This window comes from Bos mutus, chromosome 28, assembly GCF_027580195.1.
Source record: "Bos mutus isolate GX-2022 chromosome 28, NWIPB_WYAK_1.1, whole genome shotgun sequence".
NCBI classification, from domain to species: Eukaryota; Metazoa; Chordata; class Mammalia; order Artiodactyla; family Bovidae; genus Bos; species Bos mutus.
Genome location: NC_091644.1, coordinates 20,821,372 through 20,841,694, shown reverse-complemented (window position 1 = coordinate 20,841,694; position 20,323 = coordinate 20,821,372). Strand labels below are relative to the sequence as shown.

Sequence of the window (20,323 nt, the reverse complement as noted above, 5' to 3'; positions counted from 1 at the left end):
TAGAATGCAAATTTTTATTTAAAAAAATATTTGCAGTCCTCCTTTATTGATAACATAACTGAGATACTTATTTTATACATTTAAATTATCTTGAGATTTGATAACAGTATTTAGCTACAGTGTAGCCCACAAATGAAAATATACAAAATAGTTTTAGGAACACATGTACACCTGTGGGTATACTTATAAATCATACAAAGATAAACATTTATTGTAAAATAAAGACTTTGAAAATGAAACCAGTTCATATAATTTCACCAAGATATGACAAGAAATCTTTATGCAAAAAAAAAAAAAACTGAAACAAAAATAACACTTTCAACTTAGTTTTCTAATGCCTTAAAAATCATATTAACTCTACAAATTGCTATTTTGGAGGAGAGAACTATAACTGTTCCCCTCTCATTTTTTGTCATGCTTACAATAAAACATAAAAAAGTACTCTGAACATAATAAATGGAATTCCTACATTTTAAACCATTATACTATAAAGGATAGCAATTGAGCTCATGTTTTACATTTCTACTTAAGTTTATATTGCACTAAATTACTTTATGTGGAAGAACTAGTTGATGTGTCATAACATAATACCTCGGAAACATTCTTCAACATTCACATCTATATTAATGGATATTTCACAGTCCACTTAAATAAATTTTCTAACATACACCAAATCATCTAACAAAAACAAATCTATAATGCTAATTTGTTTTGAGAGCAAAGATACTCAATATTTACTATTACTGCCCTTGGGAAATACAGTGAAATTTAAAAACATACTTAAATCACTCAGAAACTGGAAATGACATTTGAGCAAGACCTGAAAATTCGTGACTTACTGATGAGTGTCTACATGGCTACTTTTTAAATACAATATTTATCAAAAATGAAGAGAAAAAGTGTTTGTCCTTCTATCCAGTGGAGCAGAATTATGAGAAGAGACATATGAATAATACTTCAATGCTGGCTTCTAACCTATGTTTCATATAACTTAAAATGTCAGTTCTCATCATTCTGCTGTAATATAACCAAGCCTGTTTATTATAATAACAAAAACCAATATTACAGTCTTTGAAAATCATGATTATAATTAAAAGCTTGGAATAGCATAATAAAACTAATGGCAACCTCTTGAATTCAAGTTAGTTCTACTTTCAAATAACACTTTAAAATGGTTTCCAATAACCTTACTGATTAACCAGCATCAGCTTAGGAATTTTTTTTTTTTGCAATGTTCTAAAATATAACTACTGGCATCAAAAAGTATAGTAAGCACTTTTGATTTGTGATGAATAGAAAAATCAAGTACTAAAATACCAGTGGTTCCTGTGACAGGGTAAATATCCCCCTTCAAGTAATGTTCTCCCCCAAATTAAATTAACATTTTATTTTTCCCTCTGAGAGTTTATAAAGGAAAAGAAATCATGATTTTTTTTAATTGAGGTGAAAAAACTGCTTCATAAGTTCATATGTTGTAAAAGCCACTGCCTGAGAAGGAACGCAGCGAATGTAATTAAGAGATAAACCACGATATAATCCTTTTCGAATTCCATGGTGTCCATAGACATACTTCATAGTCTCTCGCATGGTACTGGAAGAGAAAGATAAAATGATAACACCTTTATGCCCAGTCATGAACAGACAACTTCAGAATCATAACAGCATTTTTTTAAAAGAAGCTAAAATTCCATCTTGAGTAGCCTTTGGAAAGCAAGTGTTAAAACAAGCTGAAAATTCACAATAAAACAGCAATTCATTCCGAACAAGATCAAAGCATTAGGCATAGAATTTTGGGGTTCATTAATACAATATATTTTGTCTGTATTATGTCTGTGACATTTACTAGCAACACAATTTCATAATAATATTTGAAATACTAATGTAGTCTTTTTAAAGGATATATGAACAGTTGCCCTTTAAGCTCTCATTTCTGCTCAAGTTGTATGCTATAATGAGTAGATGTTATAGTACTAAAGCTTGAAGGACTGTCTTTCAGATTTCAGCAATGAAGACTTTCTTGTTTCAGTGTTCTTTCCTTTCAAACCAACATTTTGGGCTTTGTCTTTCTCTTTCAATATGCAATGTGGGCTGAAATCTTCAAAAAAATCTTTTGGGTGAATAAAGGCAACTCAAGTTCCTGAATAAATATTCTGCTCTTTCCCTGAGGGACAACACGTCACCAAACAGAATGATTCAAAAGTTATAAATTATAGAAAATTCTATAATGCTATGCTATGCAATAGTGTTAGCCACTAGCCATATGTGGCTACTGAGTACATGAAACTCAGTGGCAAATCCAAAACTGAAATGTGCCCTGAGTGTAAAATATCCCCTGGACTTCAAATATGTAGTATTTTTTTAAGGGATTAAAAATTTAAATAAATAAATAAAAATGATGTAAAATAAGTAAATTTTATATATATTGGTTTATATATATATATATATTTATATATATTGGTAAATTTTATATATATTGGTTTAAATAAAATATTTTAAAACAATTTCATCTGTTTCTTTTAATACTTTTTAAATGTGGTTACCAAAAAAATTTAAATTACATGTGATTCACATAATATTTCTACTTAACAGAGCTGCTCTAAAATGACTTTTTTTTTTGGCTTCATGCCTTGCTGGATTTAAGTTCCCCAATCAGGGGTCGAACCTAGGCCCCCACAGTGAAACTCTGAGTCCTAAACACTGGACTGTCAGGGAATTCCCTAAAATAAAATTTTAATAGGAGGATTGAAAGTGAAGTGTTAGTTGCTCAGTCATGTCCCACTCTTTGCGACCCCATGGACTGTAGCCTGCCAGGCTCCTCTGCCTGGAATTGCCATGGAATTCTCCAGGCAAGAATACTGGAGCTGGAGTGGGTAGCCACTTCCTTCTCCAGAGGATTTCCCCAACCCAGGGACTGAACCCGAGTCTCCTGCATTGCAGGCAAATTCTTTACCGTCTGAGCCACTAGGGAAACCCAATAGGAGGATTAGGACCTGATTAAATTCTTATAAAGTTAACCAAAGCACACTATGGGAGATAAAATTAAATCTCTAGACTGCTTATGAGATCACAGTCCTATCTCCCTACTTATTTTACACATTACATTTCCTAAAGAAATTGAACAATGACAAATGCAGAACTTACAGGCACTTTTCAAATTCTGGAAGAACAGCTCCTAACTGCATTCGCCGACGTGTTACATCAAATGGGTAGCTAAAAGAAGAAAAAGACAGAAGGACTTAAAAACGATTTTTAATTTTCTACTCAGCAATTATTGAATACAAAGTCCCATGTATGCTAGGAAATAATGTGTTCCTATTCTCTGATTATTTTGTCTAACCTGGGAGTCAGGATATAGGCACATGAATAAAACCAAATAACAAAACCGAGGTCTCTTTGCCCTTTGCAGAAGTGGTTCTCTTGGGTTTGGTGATTCTTCTCTTTCATCACCCAATGTCAAGTTCTCTTTATTCCCCAAAGGAAAGTGAAATGCACTTCCTGAAGAAATAAACTGAGTACTTTCCGCTGCTGTGACCCTAAGACAGGGTTTCTTAACTTTGTCACTACTGCCATTTGGGTTGGACCATTCTCAGTTGTGGGGGCTGTCTTGGGCAGTAGGATGTGTAGGTACATCTCTGGCTTCTGCCCAATAGGTGCCAGTAGCACATCCCCAACTGTAACAACCAAAAATGTCTCCAGACATTACTAAACATCCACTAGAGGCAAAACCACCCCCAGTTAAGAATCACTACCCTAAGAGCATTCAGCAAGTGCCCTTGTATACAGCAGGCCAACAAAAAGTCTCCTTAAGGGCGAAAATTAACAATGCAGATGATTGTATTGAGAGGACAGAGGTAATTTTATGTGGAAAGATTGCCTGGTTCTGTAACTCCGTATGGTGGGACAAATGTTAACTAGACTTACTGTCATGATCATTTTGCCATATATACAAGTATCAAATCATTATGTTGTACACCAGAAAGTAATATGTCAATTATACCTCAACTTACAAATTTTTAGGTTGTCTAAAATGAAATATACAAAAATAATCTCTTTGGAGTAAGACTCAGGTCATTTTTTAAATCATATTTTTAGGGCTAATATTGACTACTTAGGTCCTGTGCTAAGCAAGATAAAGTATATCATCTCATCCCATCTTTACATAATTGCATGAGACAGGTACTCTTATCTCAATGTTAAGAAAATTGAGTCTTAGAGACATTTTCCCTACCATAAAACTGCTTTCTACTTTCCTATTCAAAGCTCTCATTCATATATATATATATATAAATAAATAAAAGTGAAAGTCGCTCAGTCAGGTCCAACTCTTTATGATCCCATGGACTATACACTCCATGGAGTTCTCTAGGCCAGAATACTGGAGTGGGTAGCCTTTCCCTTCTCCAGGGGATTTTCCCAACCCAGGGATTGAGCTCAGGTCTCCCGTATGGCAGGTGGATTCTTTACCAGCTGAGCCACACATGTTATAAATACATATATAATATACACATAGTGATATATGAGAAAAATAAGTATATACTTCTATATACACTTAAATTTACTATGCAATAGTCATAATTTAAAAACCACCCATATACCAACCAAACAGCTTAAGAAATAACATTAGTAATAGATGAAGTGTGTTATACATCTCAATAGCATCTCCATTAATTACCAATCTTTTTTTTTTTTTTGACCCTGCCTCAAGGCTTGCAGGATCTTGGTTTCCCAACCAAGGAACAAACCTATGCCCCCTGCAGTGAAAGTGAAGACTTCTAACCACTGGACCCCCAGGGAATTCCCCTCCATGAATTATCTTTAAAAAAAAAATCATTTATTTATTTGGCTGTGCCGGATCTTAGTTGCAGCGCGTGGGATCTTCAACCTTTGTTGCAGGATCTTTAGTTGGGACATGCGAACTCTCAGTTGCAGCACATGGGATCTAGTTTCCTGATCAGAGATCAAACCTGGGCACCTGCCAGAGCAGTCCCACGAACTATCGTTTAATGGGAGGTGGAGAGATAAAAAAATTTTGTGGGGAATAAAGGGACCAAAACCTCAACCTGAACAATTCAGTCTCTAAGCAGAAGATGTGTCTGGGTAGAAGAAATTGACTAATAGGGAGAAAGTAAGGAGACAAAGTACAAGGATCAGAACGAGGGAAGTAACAATGGGAAAGAAAGAAAACAACACTCCAGGCAATGTTCTTACGTAAAAAATTGCAAAACTGTTTGGATATGTGCAATGTGAAAAATGATTTCAAGGTATTATCAGGACTATAAGATTAATGGTTATCAGTAACAATAGGAAAGTTGGGGGCTAAGGACGGGCACAAAAAAGAAAACAAGAACGTAGTATATGAATTATGGAGTTTGCACTGACGACAGAAGTCCAGGTAGAAATATTCAAGAGGTTACCAGAGGGAACCGGTATGAAGATTTCAATAGAATTAGTTATCTGTACAGAGGTTGACCTTTGAATCCTTAAAGATAGATGAGCTACTCTAGATATTTACAGGAAGAGCAAAGGACTAAAGTCTGGCAAGGTCTTAACAGTATCAGCACAGATAGGGAGGAGGAGGAAAACAGGAATCAGCAAGATACCTGAAAAGGGAAAGGTGGGAGGATGATGGCCAAGAGAGGGCACTGTTTACAAAAACCAAGGAAACAAAACAATTAGAAAGAGGATAAAAGAACTGAGAAGAGCCACTGGATCTGTAAGAGTCAATGCGTGTAGAATACAAAGAGAAGTGGAAAAGAGAAGACAGATTTTAAGGCTCTAAATTGGAAGTAAATAATAAAGAAAAGGGCAGTAAAACCAAGAAGAGAATACAGAATAGCTAGAGGTGAGCATTCTCTCCAAATGAACAAGGTTCCACAGCTATATTTCTAAAAGTAAACTACACTTTTTTTCTTTACCTTCAACCTAGTCTGCTCCTACAAAGTATACTGAGTCTGCTTTCACAAAAGTAATCCTTAATCATAAACTTCAATGAACACCTTACCTTTCAGTACTTATCCTACTTTGACTTTTCTTTTTTCCATTGGATACTATTTTTTTTGAGCCTTTGTGACTCTAGTACTTCCTGTTGTCTTCCTGTTTTTCAGGATACTCCTCAGTCACAGAAATCTTTCCTTCTTCCTGTTCCTGAAATGTTCCTGCCTCATAGTATTCCAGCCTCATTTTATCTCATCTATCCAATCTCTCTTGGTCTACAGAAATTCTTAGAAGCCACCTTTCCATTACACTTTCCACCTAATTCATCTATGTCCCTAACTGGTTATTGTTTAGTCGCTAAGCCATGTCCGACTCTTTTGTGACCCAGTGGACTGTAACCCGTCAGGATTCTCTGTCCACGGGATTTCCCAGGCAAGAATACTAGAGTAGGTTGCCATTTCTTTCTCCAGGGGACCTTCCTGATCCAGGGATGGATCCTGGGTCTCCAGCTTAGCAGGTAGATTCTTTACCAGCTGAGCCTCCTGGGAAATCCCATGTCCCTAATACAACTTATATTAATATAGAGTTCCCTTGACTGCTACTGTCTCAATAAGAGTATTAGCTTCTTGAGGCAACAGTTTTGTTCTTCCATTAGTGAAAATCCCAGTGCTTAGCGTAGTTTCTGGCACAAAGCAGGTCTTTAAGATTTACTGCAAGAAAAATTGTGCCTACACACACACACATATACACATACTCGATAAATGGCTCAGATTTCAGAAACCTCATATGGGCAAATTCATAAGAAAACATGGCTGAAGACTATACTCAGTGTTTCCTTCTAGCTTTCCTTTTCCTTTCTTTTAAAATCCACAGAAATTGAGTAGGTTCAAACTAATTTGGTCAATTTGGCACAAAGTTATTTATAATACGCTTTAAGGGCAGGTACATTGGAAAAATGTATTAAATTAATATTTATATTTTTCAAGGGATCCTGTTTTTAATAACCTATTAGAAAAAAATAAAATAACTAACCAATGCTAAAAATCAGGCTTGGATAAACGTATTTGACTTAAGTTGATTAGAAACTTACGATATTGTCTGTGCTATTGCTCCAGCAACACCTCCACAAAGTAAGTTTATGTGAGTTTTCAAAACTAAGACATTAGGATTGTCTGATGAAGGTCTGCCAAGAAGGGTGGGAGCATAGGAAAGCCCAACACTCTTTAAGGTACCAAAAGTAAAAAATGAAACACCTGAAAGACAAAATATAAATTCACCACGATGCTTAACAGAATGTAAGCTGTGAGAAGACACCATTCTTACATAATAACCAATTAACTCAAGGAACTAACTATGCATTTCCTGATTTCAGATATTTGGCTTAATCTAAGATGAAAAGATTTAATTAATGTTTATAAATAACCTAAAGACAACAAAATTACCACCTATAAAAAATTATAGCATTGGTTTTTCACGCACTAGTATAATGTTCAGTTCACTGAATAAAGGTAGTTGTTGAGTATAATGCCACCTTAAACATGAATAGAATTAAACAGTTTTGCAAGATTTCACATAAGTAAAAGTTAAACTAATGATTAGTAATTTTAACTAAATATAACATATTTATAATAATGATGATAATGTAAGGAAGAGGCAACAAATTTAGAAGTGACAAAGCATTATTTCATTCAGTGTCTAATTTTGTCTTCAAGGAATAGCTATGACAATGAGTGACTCAGAAGACACATGGAATCTAATTAATACTGAGTTAAGTTATTGATAATGTGCAGTTGGTACTGGCTGAATATGTACATGATTTATTTTATAATAGAAACATTAAAAGTCATATGTTAAAAAAAATAAGCAAAATTCAAGCATTCCTATCAACTAAACATTACTCAAGAAATCTTGATATCTACTAAATTTTAAAAACATATTTAAAAAAATACTTAACCTTAAGAACAAATAAGCCCTAACAAAAATTCAGTCTAGAATAATAACTCAATATATGCATGTATTCTTTATAAAAAATTCTTATGAACTTATAGTATTAAAAATGATGATATACAACTTTAGAATACTCATACACTTTTATATTTGGGAAATCTACTCACCAAACTTAAACACAGAAACCTTAACTACAAAAATAGGTCACAAAAAGGAAATTCATAGCAAATTAAACACAAGAAAAAAATTGAAATACCTAAATTATGTAGAATGGTATTCAGTGAAATATGACAGATTTTTTAAAAATGTGAATAGTATTCAGAAATATGAAAAAGACTTGGGAAACTGGAAAAATTAAGAAACAAAATTATGTACAAACAATAACAATGTAAAAAATGTTTCAAAAATAAAACTAAGAATAAAAAATTAGAAAGAGAAGAACATATAGTAAAAAAAGTAAAGCTTTCTTATTTCAGCATAATGGCAATGAAGGTATTCCAAGTCTTCATCATTATAGAACAACTATATCCATTGCTGGGCTTACAGAAAGGAATCCCTAGTTTCTAGGAATCCCTAGCAGCATCACCTTCCAAAAATATAATCTGAGGTCCACTTGGGAGTTGTGGCCCATGACAGAAGTGGAGTGACTCTACGTTTTGATACTAACAGTCAAGCCATTGAGACAGATCCTGCCGTTGGGCCTTGAGAAGATGGAATCACTGGGTCAGAAACTCAAATTAAGATCCAGTAACATGTTGGACTTCCCTGGTGGTCCAGTGGTTAAGACTCCACACTTCCAGTGCAGAGGCCATGCGTTCAATTCCTGGTTAGGGAACTAAGATCCCACCTGCCATGTGATGTGGCAAAAAAAAAAAAAAGGTAATAGAAACTCATAGTTAAAGACCACCCGAGAAAAAAAAAACCCACAGGAAATAACAAACTAAATAAACAAAGACCACCAGGCATAGGAGGAGGCAAATAAACTTCTATATTTATAAAAATTGGGGGAGTAAGGATTCAGGAAAACAAGCAAACAAGAAAGGAATAAAAAGAAACATAAAAAGAAAAACAACAAGAGGAAATCAATATCAAGGTAAAGAAACAAATCCAAATATATCAATAATCACAACAACCATTAAGTAGACTAACTGGCAATTAAAGATTTTACTGACAGGATTAAAAAAAATTCAGCTATATGATGATTACAAAATAAATACCTAAAACAAAAACATGCAAAAGTAGAAAATGAAAGGATGAAGAAAGATAACCCAGGCAAATATTAACTTGGGTCTAGGTTTAAAAATTATGAATTCAGGGAATTTGAACAATGACAATACACTAGATAACATTAAGAAAGCTTCATAATAGTAAGACAAATACCATATGATAGCACTTCTATGTGGAATCTGAAATATGACAAAATGAACCTATCCAAGAAACAAAATCAGAGACACAGAGATTGGTAGTTCCCAGGGGAGAGGGGGCTGGCGGAAGGGAGGCTGGGGTTAGCAGTTTCAAGCTTTTATATAGAGAACAGATGAACAAGGTCCTGCTGTGTAGTACAGAGAACTGTATTCAACTCCTATGATGACCCACAATGGAAAAGAATATATTTTTTAAAAAGAATGTAAAAATAAAAGTTTCATAATGGTCTGTGGTTATACTCATTAAAAAAAAAGCATAGAGCTGAATACTGGAAATATTGTGGGTGAAATATAATAAAGTGAATTTGCTTTAAAAAAATTGGGGGTAAAAGGTGAAGAGAGTAAGGAATGGGAATAGATGAAACAAGATGTCATCAGGTGACCACTATGAAGTTAGATGGGTACACGGTGGCTCATTATACTACTGCCAGTTTTTGAATATGTTTGAAATTTTCCAATTTTAAGTAAAAACAAATGAATAAAATAACAAAGTCAAAGGATGAAACTAAAGCAGGTAGTTAAAGAGAAAAACCCAAAGGCCAAAAATTAATGAGGTAAGCACACAACTGAAGAATAAACCCAAGAGAAAAGAGATAACTAATGCATGAACAAGAATCCATGAAATGGAAAATAAAGGTAGACTAGAAAAGAGAAAGAAAGCCAAAACTGATTCTTTATAAAATCAGATAACCGATAAAAGAAATAAAAAAACAACAGAACTACAGATAGAGCAGATGTGAAAAAAATATGAAGAAATAAGGAAAACCTTTTGCCAAGAAAGTTGAAAACAAACACAAAACAGTCAAGTTCAAAATGGTAAAGAAAGGTATGAATTACCAAAAATCACTCACAGAGACAGAAAACCTAAATGGTCATATAACCTACATGGTCATATAAGCATTCAAGAAATTAAACCAGTATTTAAAAATCATCTCACAATAAAAACTTTCAAGAAACAGATAATTCTAATAATTTTATACAAATTGTTCCTGAGGATAGAAATGAGGAAATACTCTTCAACTCATTCTATGAGACCTATGTAACCATGATACCCAAACCACACAAGGATGTTCAAGAAGAGAAAATTGCAAACTAATCTCACACCTCACTCATAAATATAGATGTAAAACTTCTAAAAACAATTAGTGAATGGAACCCAATAGGATATAAAAAGATCACTGTATCATAACCAATTTGGGCTGACATTAGAACATCTATTAAAGTCATTCATCAAATTAATAGATTAAATGAAAAAACTTATCATATCAGTAAATGCAGAAAAGAGTGTCTGAAAAGATTCAACACCAGTTCAGATAAAAATTCTTACCATACTACCTCAACCTGATAAATAGTACATTAGGCTAAATAAATACTAGAAACATTTCCTTTAAAATTCAGTAATGAGCCAAAACGCCAACTATCACCACTTTTATTCACTGATGCACTGTAGATCCTTAGCTAGTACAGCAAGATAAACATAAACAGACAAATAATGATTTGAACTGAAGTGAGAAAAATGATGTTATTTGCACAGGATGTGATGGTGCACACAGGAAATCCAAAGCACTTACATGGTAACTGGCTATAATACCAACAAGTAGAATGGCTAGCTATAAAATCATATAAAAATTAAATCAAGCAATAAACTTAAAACATAATGTTTGTAAAAGACACAACAAAGCTTATAAGGTGTCTATAAATATATCTAACAAAAAATGTCGAAGCTCTGTATGCAATTTCATTCAGACTTCCAACAAAGACTTTTGTACAACATCAAAAAATGATTCTAAAATGCATGTGGAATAGCAAGATATCTACAGTCCTTATATTACTCAAAAAAAAAGAAACATATGGTCAAGGGACTTGTCCTACCAAATGTAAGGACTTATTATAAAACTGCACTCTATTATTGTTTTAAGAAGTGACACTACAGATCACTGGGAAAAGAAGAAATTATTTAATCAATGGTTATCCTTAGAAAGGAAAAAAAGCAATTCTGGACAGATTAGGGGCTTAAATAATAAATGCTCAACTTTAAAATCATTCCTACAACAAAATGAAAAACGCAAGATGTTGCCAAATGTAAAACATACCTGCATATGGAGCCATTCCTAATATAGTAGGCATCAAGCCTCTGTAAAATCCAAGGAAACCACCTTCCTTTTGCATGAAGAAAAATTAGAAGTAAAATTACATTGAGCTCATTATGACAAATGCAAAAGAACAAAAGCATACATTATAATGGATATATTATCCTGGACCCACACTAAAACACAGATATGTTTTCATAATTATTATTAATGTTAATAATTATAAAAGAAAAACTACTTAGATAACATTAAAAATAATTGCCTAAGTATAAAAGGGCATGTTATAGACAAGAAAAGTAAAAATGAAATACCTTTGCATAAATCGTTTTGAATGCATGAATAATTCCTGTATAAGTGTGTTCCCCTTTCACCTGGAATGCTAGGCGTACTCTAACCATGTCAAGAGGGTAAGTACAGATAACTGCTGTCATACCTGAAAAGAAAGTAGAAACTTAAAATGTGTAAGAATCATTTTATATATATATCAGATCAGATCCTATCATTAGTAATGTCTCAAATTATATAGTAATGATGAAAACCCAATGAAATCAAAGGTAATATTACTGACAGAATTATATAATAATTTCATCAGCTAAAAACCATCTTTTCAAATTCTTGCCACTGTGAAGTTAAAATGTTAGCACCAAAAGACTACAGTGTTAGTGGATCATGAGTATTTTAAAAATTCTATTACTTGTCAGATAAGATATCAGAAAAGAAAAACTGACTATCTCCGTAGCAGTAGGCAGGACATTTGATGTTTTACTTATTTTTTCTAATCCTAAAATGGAGATATGCTTAACTTACCCAAAGAATTCTTTTAAATATAAAATAAGGGCACTTTTTAAAAAAAATTCAAAGCATAATCAGTATCTTCTTTTTAAAATTTAAGTAAGGGGAATTCCCTGGTGGTCTAGTGGTTAGGACTGCATGCGCTCACTGCCAAGGTCCTGGATTCAATCCCTGATCAGTGAACTAAGATACCCTGTGGCATGACAGAAAAAAAAATCTGAAAAATATATAATATTTAGATAAATTTGTTACTGACTAAACATAATAAGGGGCTTCCCTGATAGCTCAGCTGGTAAAGAATCCGCCTGCAATGCGGGAGACCTGGGTTGAATCCCTGGGTTGGGAAGATCCCCTGGAGAAGGGAAAGGCTACTGCTGCTGCTCCCACTCCAGTATTCTGGCCTGGAGAATTCCATGGACTGTAGTCAGATATGACTGAGCGACTTTCACTTTAAACATAATAAAAATATAATGTCCAAAGTAATAGAAACAATTTGTTTTAGGGATAAAAATCTCTTGTTAAGCTAATTTAGTTATTAAGTCCTAGATTTTTATCAACATATGACTTATAAAAAATTCCATAAACTAACAAGCTGAGTTTTTATTTTTATCTTCTTTATTGTAGTATAGTTGATGTATGAGTTACTTTTTAAATTAAAAATAGTCTTCTATTTTTGTAAAGCACCAAAGACTTGACCAAATCCACAGAGTTTCTGTATGACAGAGTACAATTTGAGACTAAATTTTCTGGTTCATATCACAACATATATTTCCTTCCCTATAATTACATTTTCTCAAACATTTACTTAATATTTTCTAACATTGAAATTTTTAGTTCAGAAATTCGAGCAGTCAGGGCTTCCCTGGTGTCTTAGTGGTAAAGAAGCCGCCAGAATGCAGGAGACACAGGTTTGATCCCTGATCCAGGAAGATTCCCACATGCTATAAAGCAACAAAGCCTGTGCACCACAACCACTTAGCCCAGGCTCTAGAGCCCACGCTCCATAACGAGAAGCCACCGCAATGAGAAGCCCACCGCAACTAAAGAGTAGCCCCTATTCGCAGCAACTAGAGAAAAACTCCTGCAGCAACAAAGACCCAGCACAGCCATAAATAAAATTATTTTTTAAAAAAGAAGAAGAATTCCAGCAGTCCAGTTGTTGGAAATGTCAATCCTTCATTTCAGTCAATTTGATTTTAAGCTCTCCATCTGAGCTATTTGTTTTCAAGCTATTCATTTCCCAACTATTTAACATTTTTTTTTTATCTATTGGTATTCAAACTAGTCATGTCTGGCAGTCCAGGCAGTGACTTTTCTAAATGGCCTCTTTTAAGTCTGAATCTAAACCAATACAGTGCAAATGTGATGTTCCTAAGACAAGGTTTGGCGGTAATACCATGTTTAATTCACAGCAAATATCTTATTATCCAGATATTTTAAAAACTACATATTTTGCAGCGTGGTTTAATTTTTTGCAGCTTGTGCTAAATATTTTACAAGGGAAATTTTTTTTTTTTTTTACAAGGGAAATTTTAACAAAATAAAGAGAGATTTTCTATAAACAAGTTTCATGTTTATTGAAATGGTTCATATTAAGGAGTTTAACAACTATAGAAAAGAATTTAAAAACTGACCATTTTTTAAGGCTTGATCATAGTGACACAACTTGGTTAAACATCAGATTTTGCTAGAATTTATTTATCCAAATCATCACTATTCATTTTATTTTTTAGTTGTAAACTTTTACAACTCCTGTATTTTTTTTCTGCTTCCTATCTGGATCACTTTTGTCTTTCCTCTCCCATTTGCTCTCCCAGACTTCATTTATTTCTTCTTTCCTCTTACATGCCCTCAAGCCTTCTCATTGTCTTCTTACTGGCTTCAAGTGGCTTAACATGAAATAAATGGATTAACAAAGTGACCAAAATTTTTTTTCTACAGTAAACTCTGTAGAAAATGAGGTCATCCAGAAATTTGTAAAGGTAAAGGAGGCATTAGCTTAAAAGCTGTAACACTATAAGTCAGGCTGAGGAGCTGCCATAACATAACTATACCTCAGAGAATGGTAAAAACAATGCCTATGATTACTATAATACTCAACTGATGATTTAGTTTTACAATTTTTCAGCCAGTTGATTTCAGCATGTTTTTATATGGTGTGTTTCTTTTGAATTTGAGCAATTAATCAAATCTTCCTAAAGAAAAACAAAATCTTTTAACCAGGATGTTTAAAAATTACAAATTTTGGGGGAGTGTGCAGGGGTTGTTGTCTGATATTTCTAAAAGCAACTCAATGATTTAAATGTAATTTTAAACTTTAGAATTTAGCAAGAAAATTTTTAGTACTTTCGTACTCTGATAAATCTTGAAAATCCCTGAAGATTTTAAATATGTTTATTTATCCTTGGAATAAGTGGGAGGTGAGAACTATTCTTCTGATAATCATATTTTACCCTTCACTCGAAGTATAAAATTATGAAGCCCTAAGTAGAGAAAAGATTATGACATCTTACATTGTTCAAACAAAAATCAATACTGCGCTGTAAAGTAAGTTTGAGGTTATTCAACTAAGTTCTGATTCACTTCATGATGACTCTGTCAATGCTTTTTTAAAATACCACACTGGACTTCAGTGGTGGTCCAGTGGTTAAGACCATCCACCTCCATTGAAGGGGGTGAGGGATCCATCCCTGGTCAGGGATCTAAGACTCCACCTGCCCTGGAACAGCCAAAATAATAATAATAAATTAAAATTAAAACATAATTGAGGGGCTTCCCTGGTGGCTCAGGGGTAAAGAATCCACCTGCCAATGCAAGAGACACGAGTTCAATCCCTGGTCCAGGAAGACTGCACATGCTGTGAAGCAACAAAGCCCCTGCGTGCACCACAGCTACCGAGCCCTCCTGCCCAACAGCCCGGCTCCACAACAAGAGAAGCCACCGCAGTGAGAAGCCTGCGAACCACAACCAGAGAAGACTGCGGCAACAAGGCCTAGCACAGCCAAAGCCTTTAAATAATTTATAACTGAAGTGCCTTTGGTTTATTATTACTTTCCAGTATATAGTGAAATTTTGATGTTAAGATGACTTTCATTTCAGAAAAATGAAGCTGAAAGCACCAAATGAACATGCTATTCCATCAGTAATCAAGTGTCATGAAAAGAAAATAATACAAAGCAGGATTTAACTCATAATCCTACTTCATCTTTCCTACAACCCTGAAAGAAAGAGTTTGACCAGTCACTTATAAAATTTAAGAGACAAAAAATTTTTTAAATGATGTTAGAAATGATAAATTATAAGATTTGAAAACTTTATTAAAATTTTCCTTCTGTAAAATGAGAGATAATCATAGCACTTTCTTCATAGTATTGTTCTTTGAACTACATGTCAAGTGCCCAAAGATTACAAGTACTCAGGTCTGTGACCAGTACAAAGAAAGTGCACAATACATGTTAGCACTGTCATGCCAGTGTGAAATACCAGTTGACAGAAAGCTGTTGCTCCAGCTCCCAAGATCTGCCCCCATCATGCCTGTGATAGTCCTCTCCCATAACCAGAACTCCCACCACCACCACATACCATTTCCTGATCCAGTCATGAAAAAGTTAACTGGAGGCTTTCAAAACCTGCCCTATTTTTTAGCATCTCTACAGTTGTTTTGCTGAACATTTTGAACACTATTCCTGGTTATTTTTTTCTACTTACTGATCTGGGGTCAGCCTATCAGAAGTAAAAAAGAACTAAGTAAACATTGGATAAGGCAAAACTATGGATAAGGTAGGTCAGGTTGCACACTGTAAATCTAGGTCCAAAAAAAAATCAAAATCCTATAAACCTTGTGATATCCACAAAAATTTAAGATTTTGATATATCACCTTCCCGTGGTCTTAATAATGGTACATTCTTACCTTAAAATACAATACAGTTATTTACAAAAGTAAGAAAGATCTATGTACTGATACAGGACAGAGTCTTGAGATAACTGTAAAAGAAAAGTTCTTATCCTATAGAATAGTATTAGAAAAAAGCATAACATAAGAAACTGCTATTAATAATATGACTGCTTCCAGGGAGTGGAACTATTTTTCACTGTATAGGAATATGTATTACTATAGCCATTATAATTTTAAAAAAATTTTTGAAAGAAAAAAATACACATTTCCAGAAGTAGATCTGTCAAAGGGAACATATGTTTCACATAGTTTTAAGTGCAGACTACTCCTTACCATCTCCTACTGTAAAAGCCTCTGAGTTGGGATATAAATGATTTCTTGCATAATTGAGCATAGGAAGATAACAAATGTGTGCTATGTGATCAATGTCACACATACCAGGAAATTAATTTGCAGAAATAAAATATACCCACTCCTTACCTGCCATGGATCCAGCCATTAATCTGTGCACATGACCAGAAACTCCCAGTTTTGTAGTAATTAGCTAGAAACCAAAAACAACAAATTAAATGAGATATTTCTTAAATGCTGCCAACTTCACTGTTTAATGATAAAGACTGTTTTCAAAAGGGTTTTAGAACTAGCTTTTTAAAAAAAAAAAAAAAGGAAATTAGTACTGAATGTGAGTGAAATGAGCACAATTATATAAAGCTGAGCAGTGTTATATCACATCAAAAGGAGGTCAGTTATTTCCTCTGTCGCAACCTCTGTCGCAAAAGAGTCGGACACGACTTAGCGACTAAACAACAATTTCCTCTGTAGCATCTGCTCTGATTATGCACTTTGACAGAAACAATATTGCCAAATATACTATACTACACACTGATGACCACAAATACTTAAAGTGTGAATGGCATTAGTAGGAATAAAATGTAAATGAAGCATTTATGGAGGTCTTGATATAATAGCACTGACTCTCTGTCTGACTAGGTTAGAATGTTGTTCCCAATCTCTACTGCTTACTTTTCATTTTAAGATACCCTGTGATGTAATGCATTTAATCCCTTTCTACACTAAGATGTTTGAGAGGATAAACTTTCAGTCAGGCAGAGAAGAGAAACTTAGTACATGGGGAAAGGTGTTAACTTATAATGTCACTTAAAAACAGACTTTCACAATATGGGTTCACTATTTTATTTATTAGGAAAATCCAAAGGCTCAATTATTCCTCTCCTACAACTGAGAAACAAAAAGCACATCAAAAAGCTATTGATATTTTACGGATTTACTATTATCCACTTGGCTCTTCTTCATAAGTCTGAACACAAACAATCTAGTCAAAAATGACTAACAATTCTGAAACAGATAACTCCAAACTCAAGTTATACTTAAAAGTTTAAATTATCAGAAGTCTTATTCCTTCAAAAAGGCATTACTTTACCCATTCATCCAAAGTAACATTAAAGGCCAAAGCAAATGCCTTGACAACTAAGTATGCTATTCAAAGATATAAAAGAGGAAAAAAAAAGATAAAAGTTCAAGTACCGTTTTATATTGCTCAAATGCCATAAACTGGATTGCACCATAGGGAAAAATTCGAATCATCATTGCACCATTCCCTTTATACAATCCAAGGTATCCCTCCTTTTTGGGAACAGCACGCAATGTAGAAAATACTCCTATTTTCAGAAAGATTTTTAGAAGAGAAATACTATTACAACAGAGAAAACTACCTAAATCCAAATTTTCATGACAATCACAGATAAAAATTACTATGCTATCATTCATGATGTAATTTTGCTTGACGAATTACATGAATAGTAATTTCTGTATAACACTTAAAGCTACTTAAAATACATCATATGTCCAAATAACACAAACATTCCTCATGTAAACATGTCGAACATGACTGAGTGACTAGCACAGCATGTAAACATGTAAAACATAGCAAGAATAGCTACAAGTTTTGGTAAACTGTTAATTAAATCTAAAATAACCCAAAAAATTAATAGAAATTATATTCAAAGTCCAGATATTGCAATGCAGATGACTAGGTATCTAGAAGGATGAAGAAGGTTTCCTAGACTGACCCAGATACATATGTGGTTTGTTCAAGCAGGAAACTGCTAATAAAAGAAACAAAAAACCTACAAATTAAAAACTATTTACACAAGTACACAGCACCACCTATGATATATTCTTACCATAAATAAAAAATGAACCTATATCCAATCAAAGTCTAGATTTAACTATCACTTTACAGAAAATGTGGGTGATACAAGAAGACACTAAATAATATGGGACACTGGCGGTCCAGTGGTTAGTTCACTCATTAGTTAATTAATTAATTTCTAAAAATAACATGGGACATAATAACCAAATTCAGACCATGGAGGATTCTATAGGATAAATAACCCAGTTTTCTTTCCCCATAAATAAACAGGAAAAAAGTAAAGAAGTATAGGAAAATGTTATAGGCCACAAGCAATATATCAACCAATTCTAACACTGTAACATATGATGTCATATGAATCCTGATTAAACACACAAAGTGTAAAAACAAAAAGAAAGTTGACAAGACTTCCATGGAAATCTGAACATTTAATGAATATTATATGTTAATAAGGGCTTCCCTGGTGGCTCAGAGGTTAAAGTGTCTGCCCGTAATTATTATTATTATTATTTTGGGGGTGGTCTTTCTAGTCTAGAGATGTATGCTGAGGCAATTATGAATGGAATAATATCTGGAGCTTAACTTAAAATATATGCCAGTGGAGAGGGGGAATGGTATAAGAAATGGAATTGACCATATGTTGCTAATTGTTGAAGTACAGTAATGGAAACCTGGGTCTCATTATATCATTCTCTCTACTTCTGTATGCTTGAAAGTTTCTATAATAAAAAGTGAAAAAAAAAGCTAAATTCAGGGCAAATTTTTATTAATAGTATACTTCAATTAGTACAGATAAAAGACTAACTTCTGGTCTGACATATTGATGTTTATTATTCCAATAATACCAATCATTAATTCTGTTTGTAGTACAGACTTCTACATTCCATTATTAAACTATTTAAATTATATCATTAAACTATTTAAGTTCAAGTTTCCTTCCAAATTTTCCAAACAAAAATTTTATCAAATATGAAGGTAAATTTCAAAGTTTAGAATTCAAGAAACCTTTTGATCTCTTCCCAGAAATTAAAACTGGTAGGTACTTATTAATGTCCAAGAAAAGATAAACCCTAAAGCATTTTTAATAAACAGATATCTAAGTGAACTAATTATTTAAAATAATTCTATTTATATATATAAACATATATACATATAATACATAAAGTTCTTCCAAAATATATGAATAATAAAACTAAATATATTTAGACACCACCCCTAAGATCTATCAAAAACACCTTCCTGCTGGAAGAGAAGACTAACATTAAGCTCAGTTTAAGATACTCAAATGTGTTTTTAACAATTTAGGGGTAATTAAATTTAGAACAATGGCCACGGAGCAGGAACAGGAAGCATAGATCAGGTTTCAACTGTACTGATAATGCTTATTTCTGAAGTTCTGTGTGGCTCCAAATATGTTTATTAAATTATTCTCTAAGACTCTTTGTTACAAATATTTAAAGAGAAATAATTAGTAGAAGTGAAATAGAGTACTTTCAAAAAAAGGAAATCAGGAGACAAAGAGCAAGGGAGGGTGGCTGGGGAGGACACAAGAAAAGCACAATGAACAGAAAACACAAATCTATAATTGAAAAAGAAATCTAAATTATATAAATTCTTCTGTTAAAAGCCAAAGACTCTCAAATTCTGTTAAAAGGCCAAGTCCAGCTATATGCTTTTCACAAACATCTCACCTAGGGAAAAAAAAAAAAAACCACTGGATGTTGAATGTTTTCAAATGGCATTTAAATATCCCTTGAGATAATTACACTGTTTTTTCTCCTTCAACCTATACTCTGTACTATTATTACTTTGGGAAATTGAGATTTTTCTTTATGGTATAACACTGAACAAATTTTTGCATGTGTTATAAGCATATTTGGAAAGAATATATATTCTCTGTAGGGTGCAAAGTCTTCTGTGTCTATGTTATATCAAGCTTGTGTGTTATTTAGATCCTTTTCTATATCCTTCTTATTTTTATCAAGCTAGAATTGCAAGGAACATTTAATAAAATATAAGCATACGCTTGTGTATATACACATAACCTCTGAAGGGAAATGGAAGAAA

General features: G+C 33.3%; 1 protein-coding gene across 2 annotated transcripts in view; it reads right to left on the bottom strand.

The window, feature by feature from the left end:
- Window positions 1-20,323, bottom strand: part of SLC25A16 (solute carrier family 25 member 16) — a 28,998-nt gene continuing 8,675 nt past the window's right edge. Inside the window, exons 3-9 of one of the 2 annotated variants that reach the window (XM_005907317.3) lie at window positions 17,629-17,762; window positions 16,564-16,627; window positions 11,707-11,828; window positions 11,399-11,465; window positions 7,025-7,187; window positions 3,142-3,210; window positions 1-1,591 (exon numbers count right to left, since the gene is read on the bottom strand). In XM_005907317.3, coding sequence (XP_005907379.2) covers window positions 1,435-1,591; window positions 3,142-3,210; window positions 7,025-7,187; window positions 11,399-11,465; window positions 11,707-11,828; window positions 16,564-16,627; window positions 17,629-17,762 — 776 coding nt within the window. In that variant the 3' untranslated portion in view covers window positions 1-1,434. The remainder of the gene's footprint in view (window positions 1,592-3,141; window positions 3,211-7,024; window positions 7,188-11,398; window positions 11,466-11,706; window positions 11,829-16,563; window positions 16,628-17,628; window positions 17,763-20,323) is intronic. The other variant, XM_070364578.1, reaches the window with a different exon arrangement.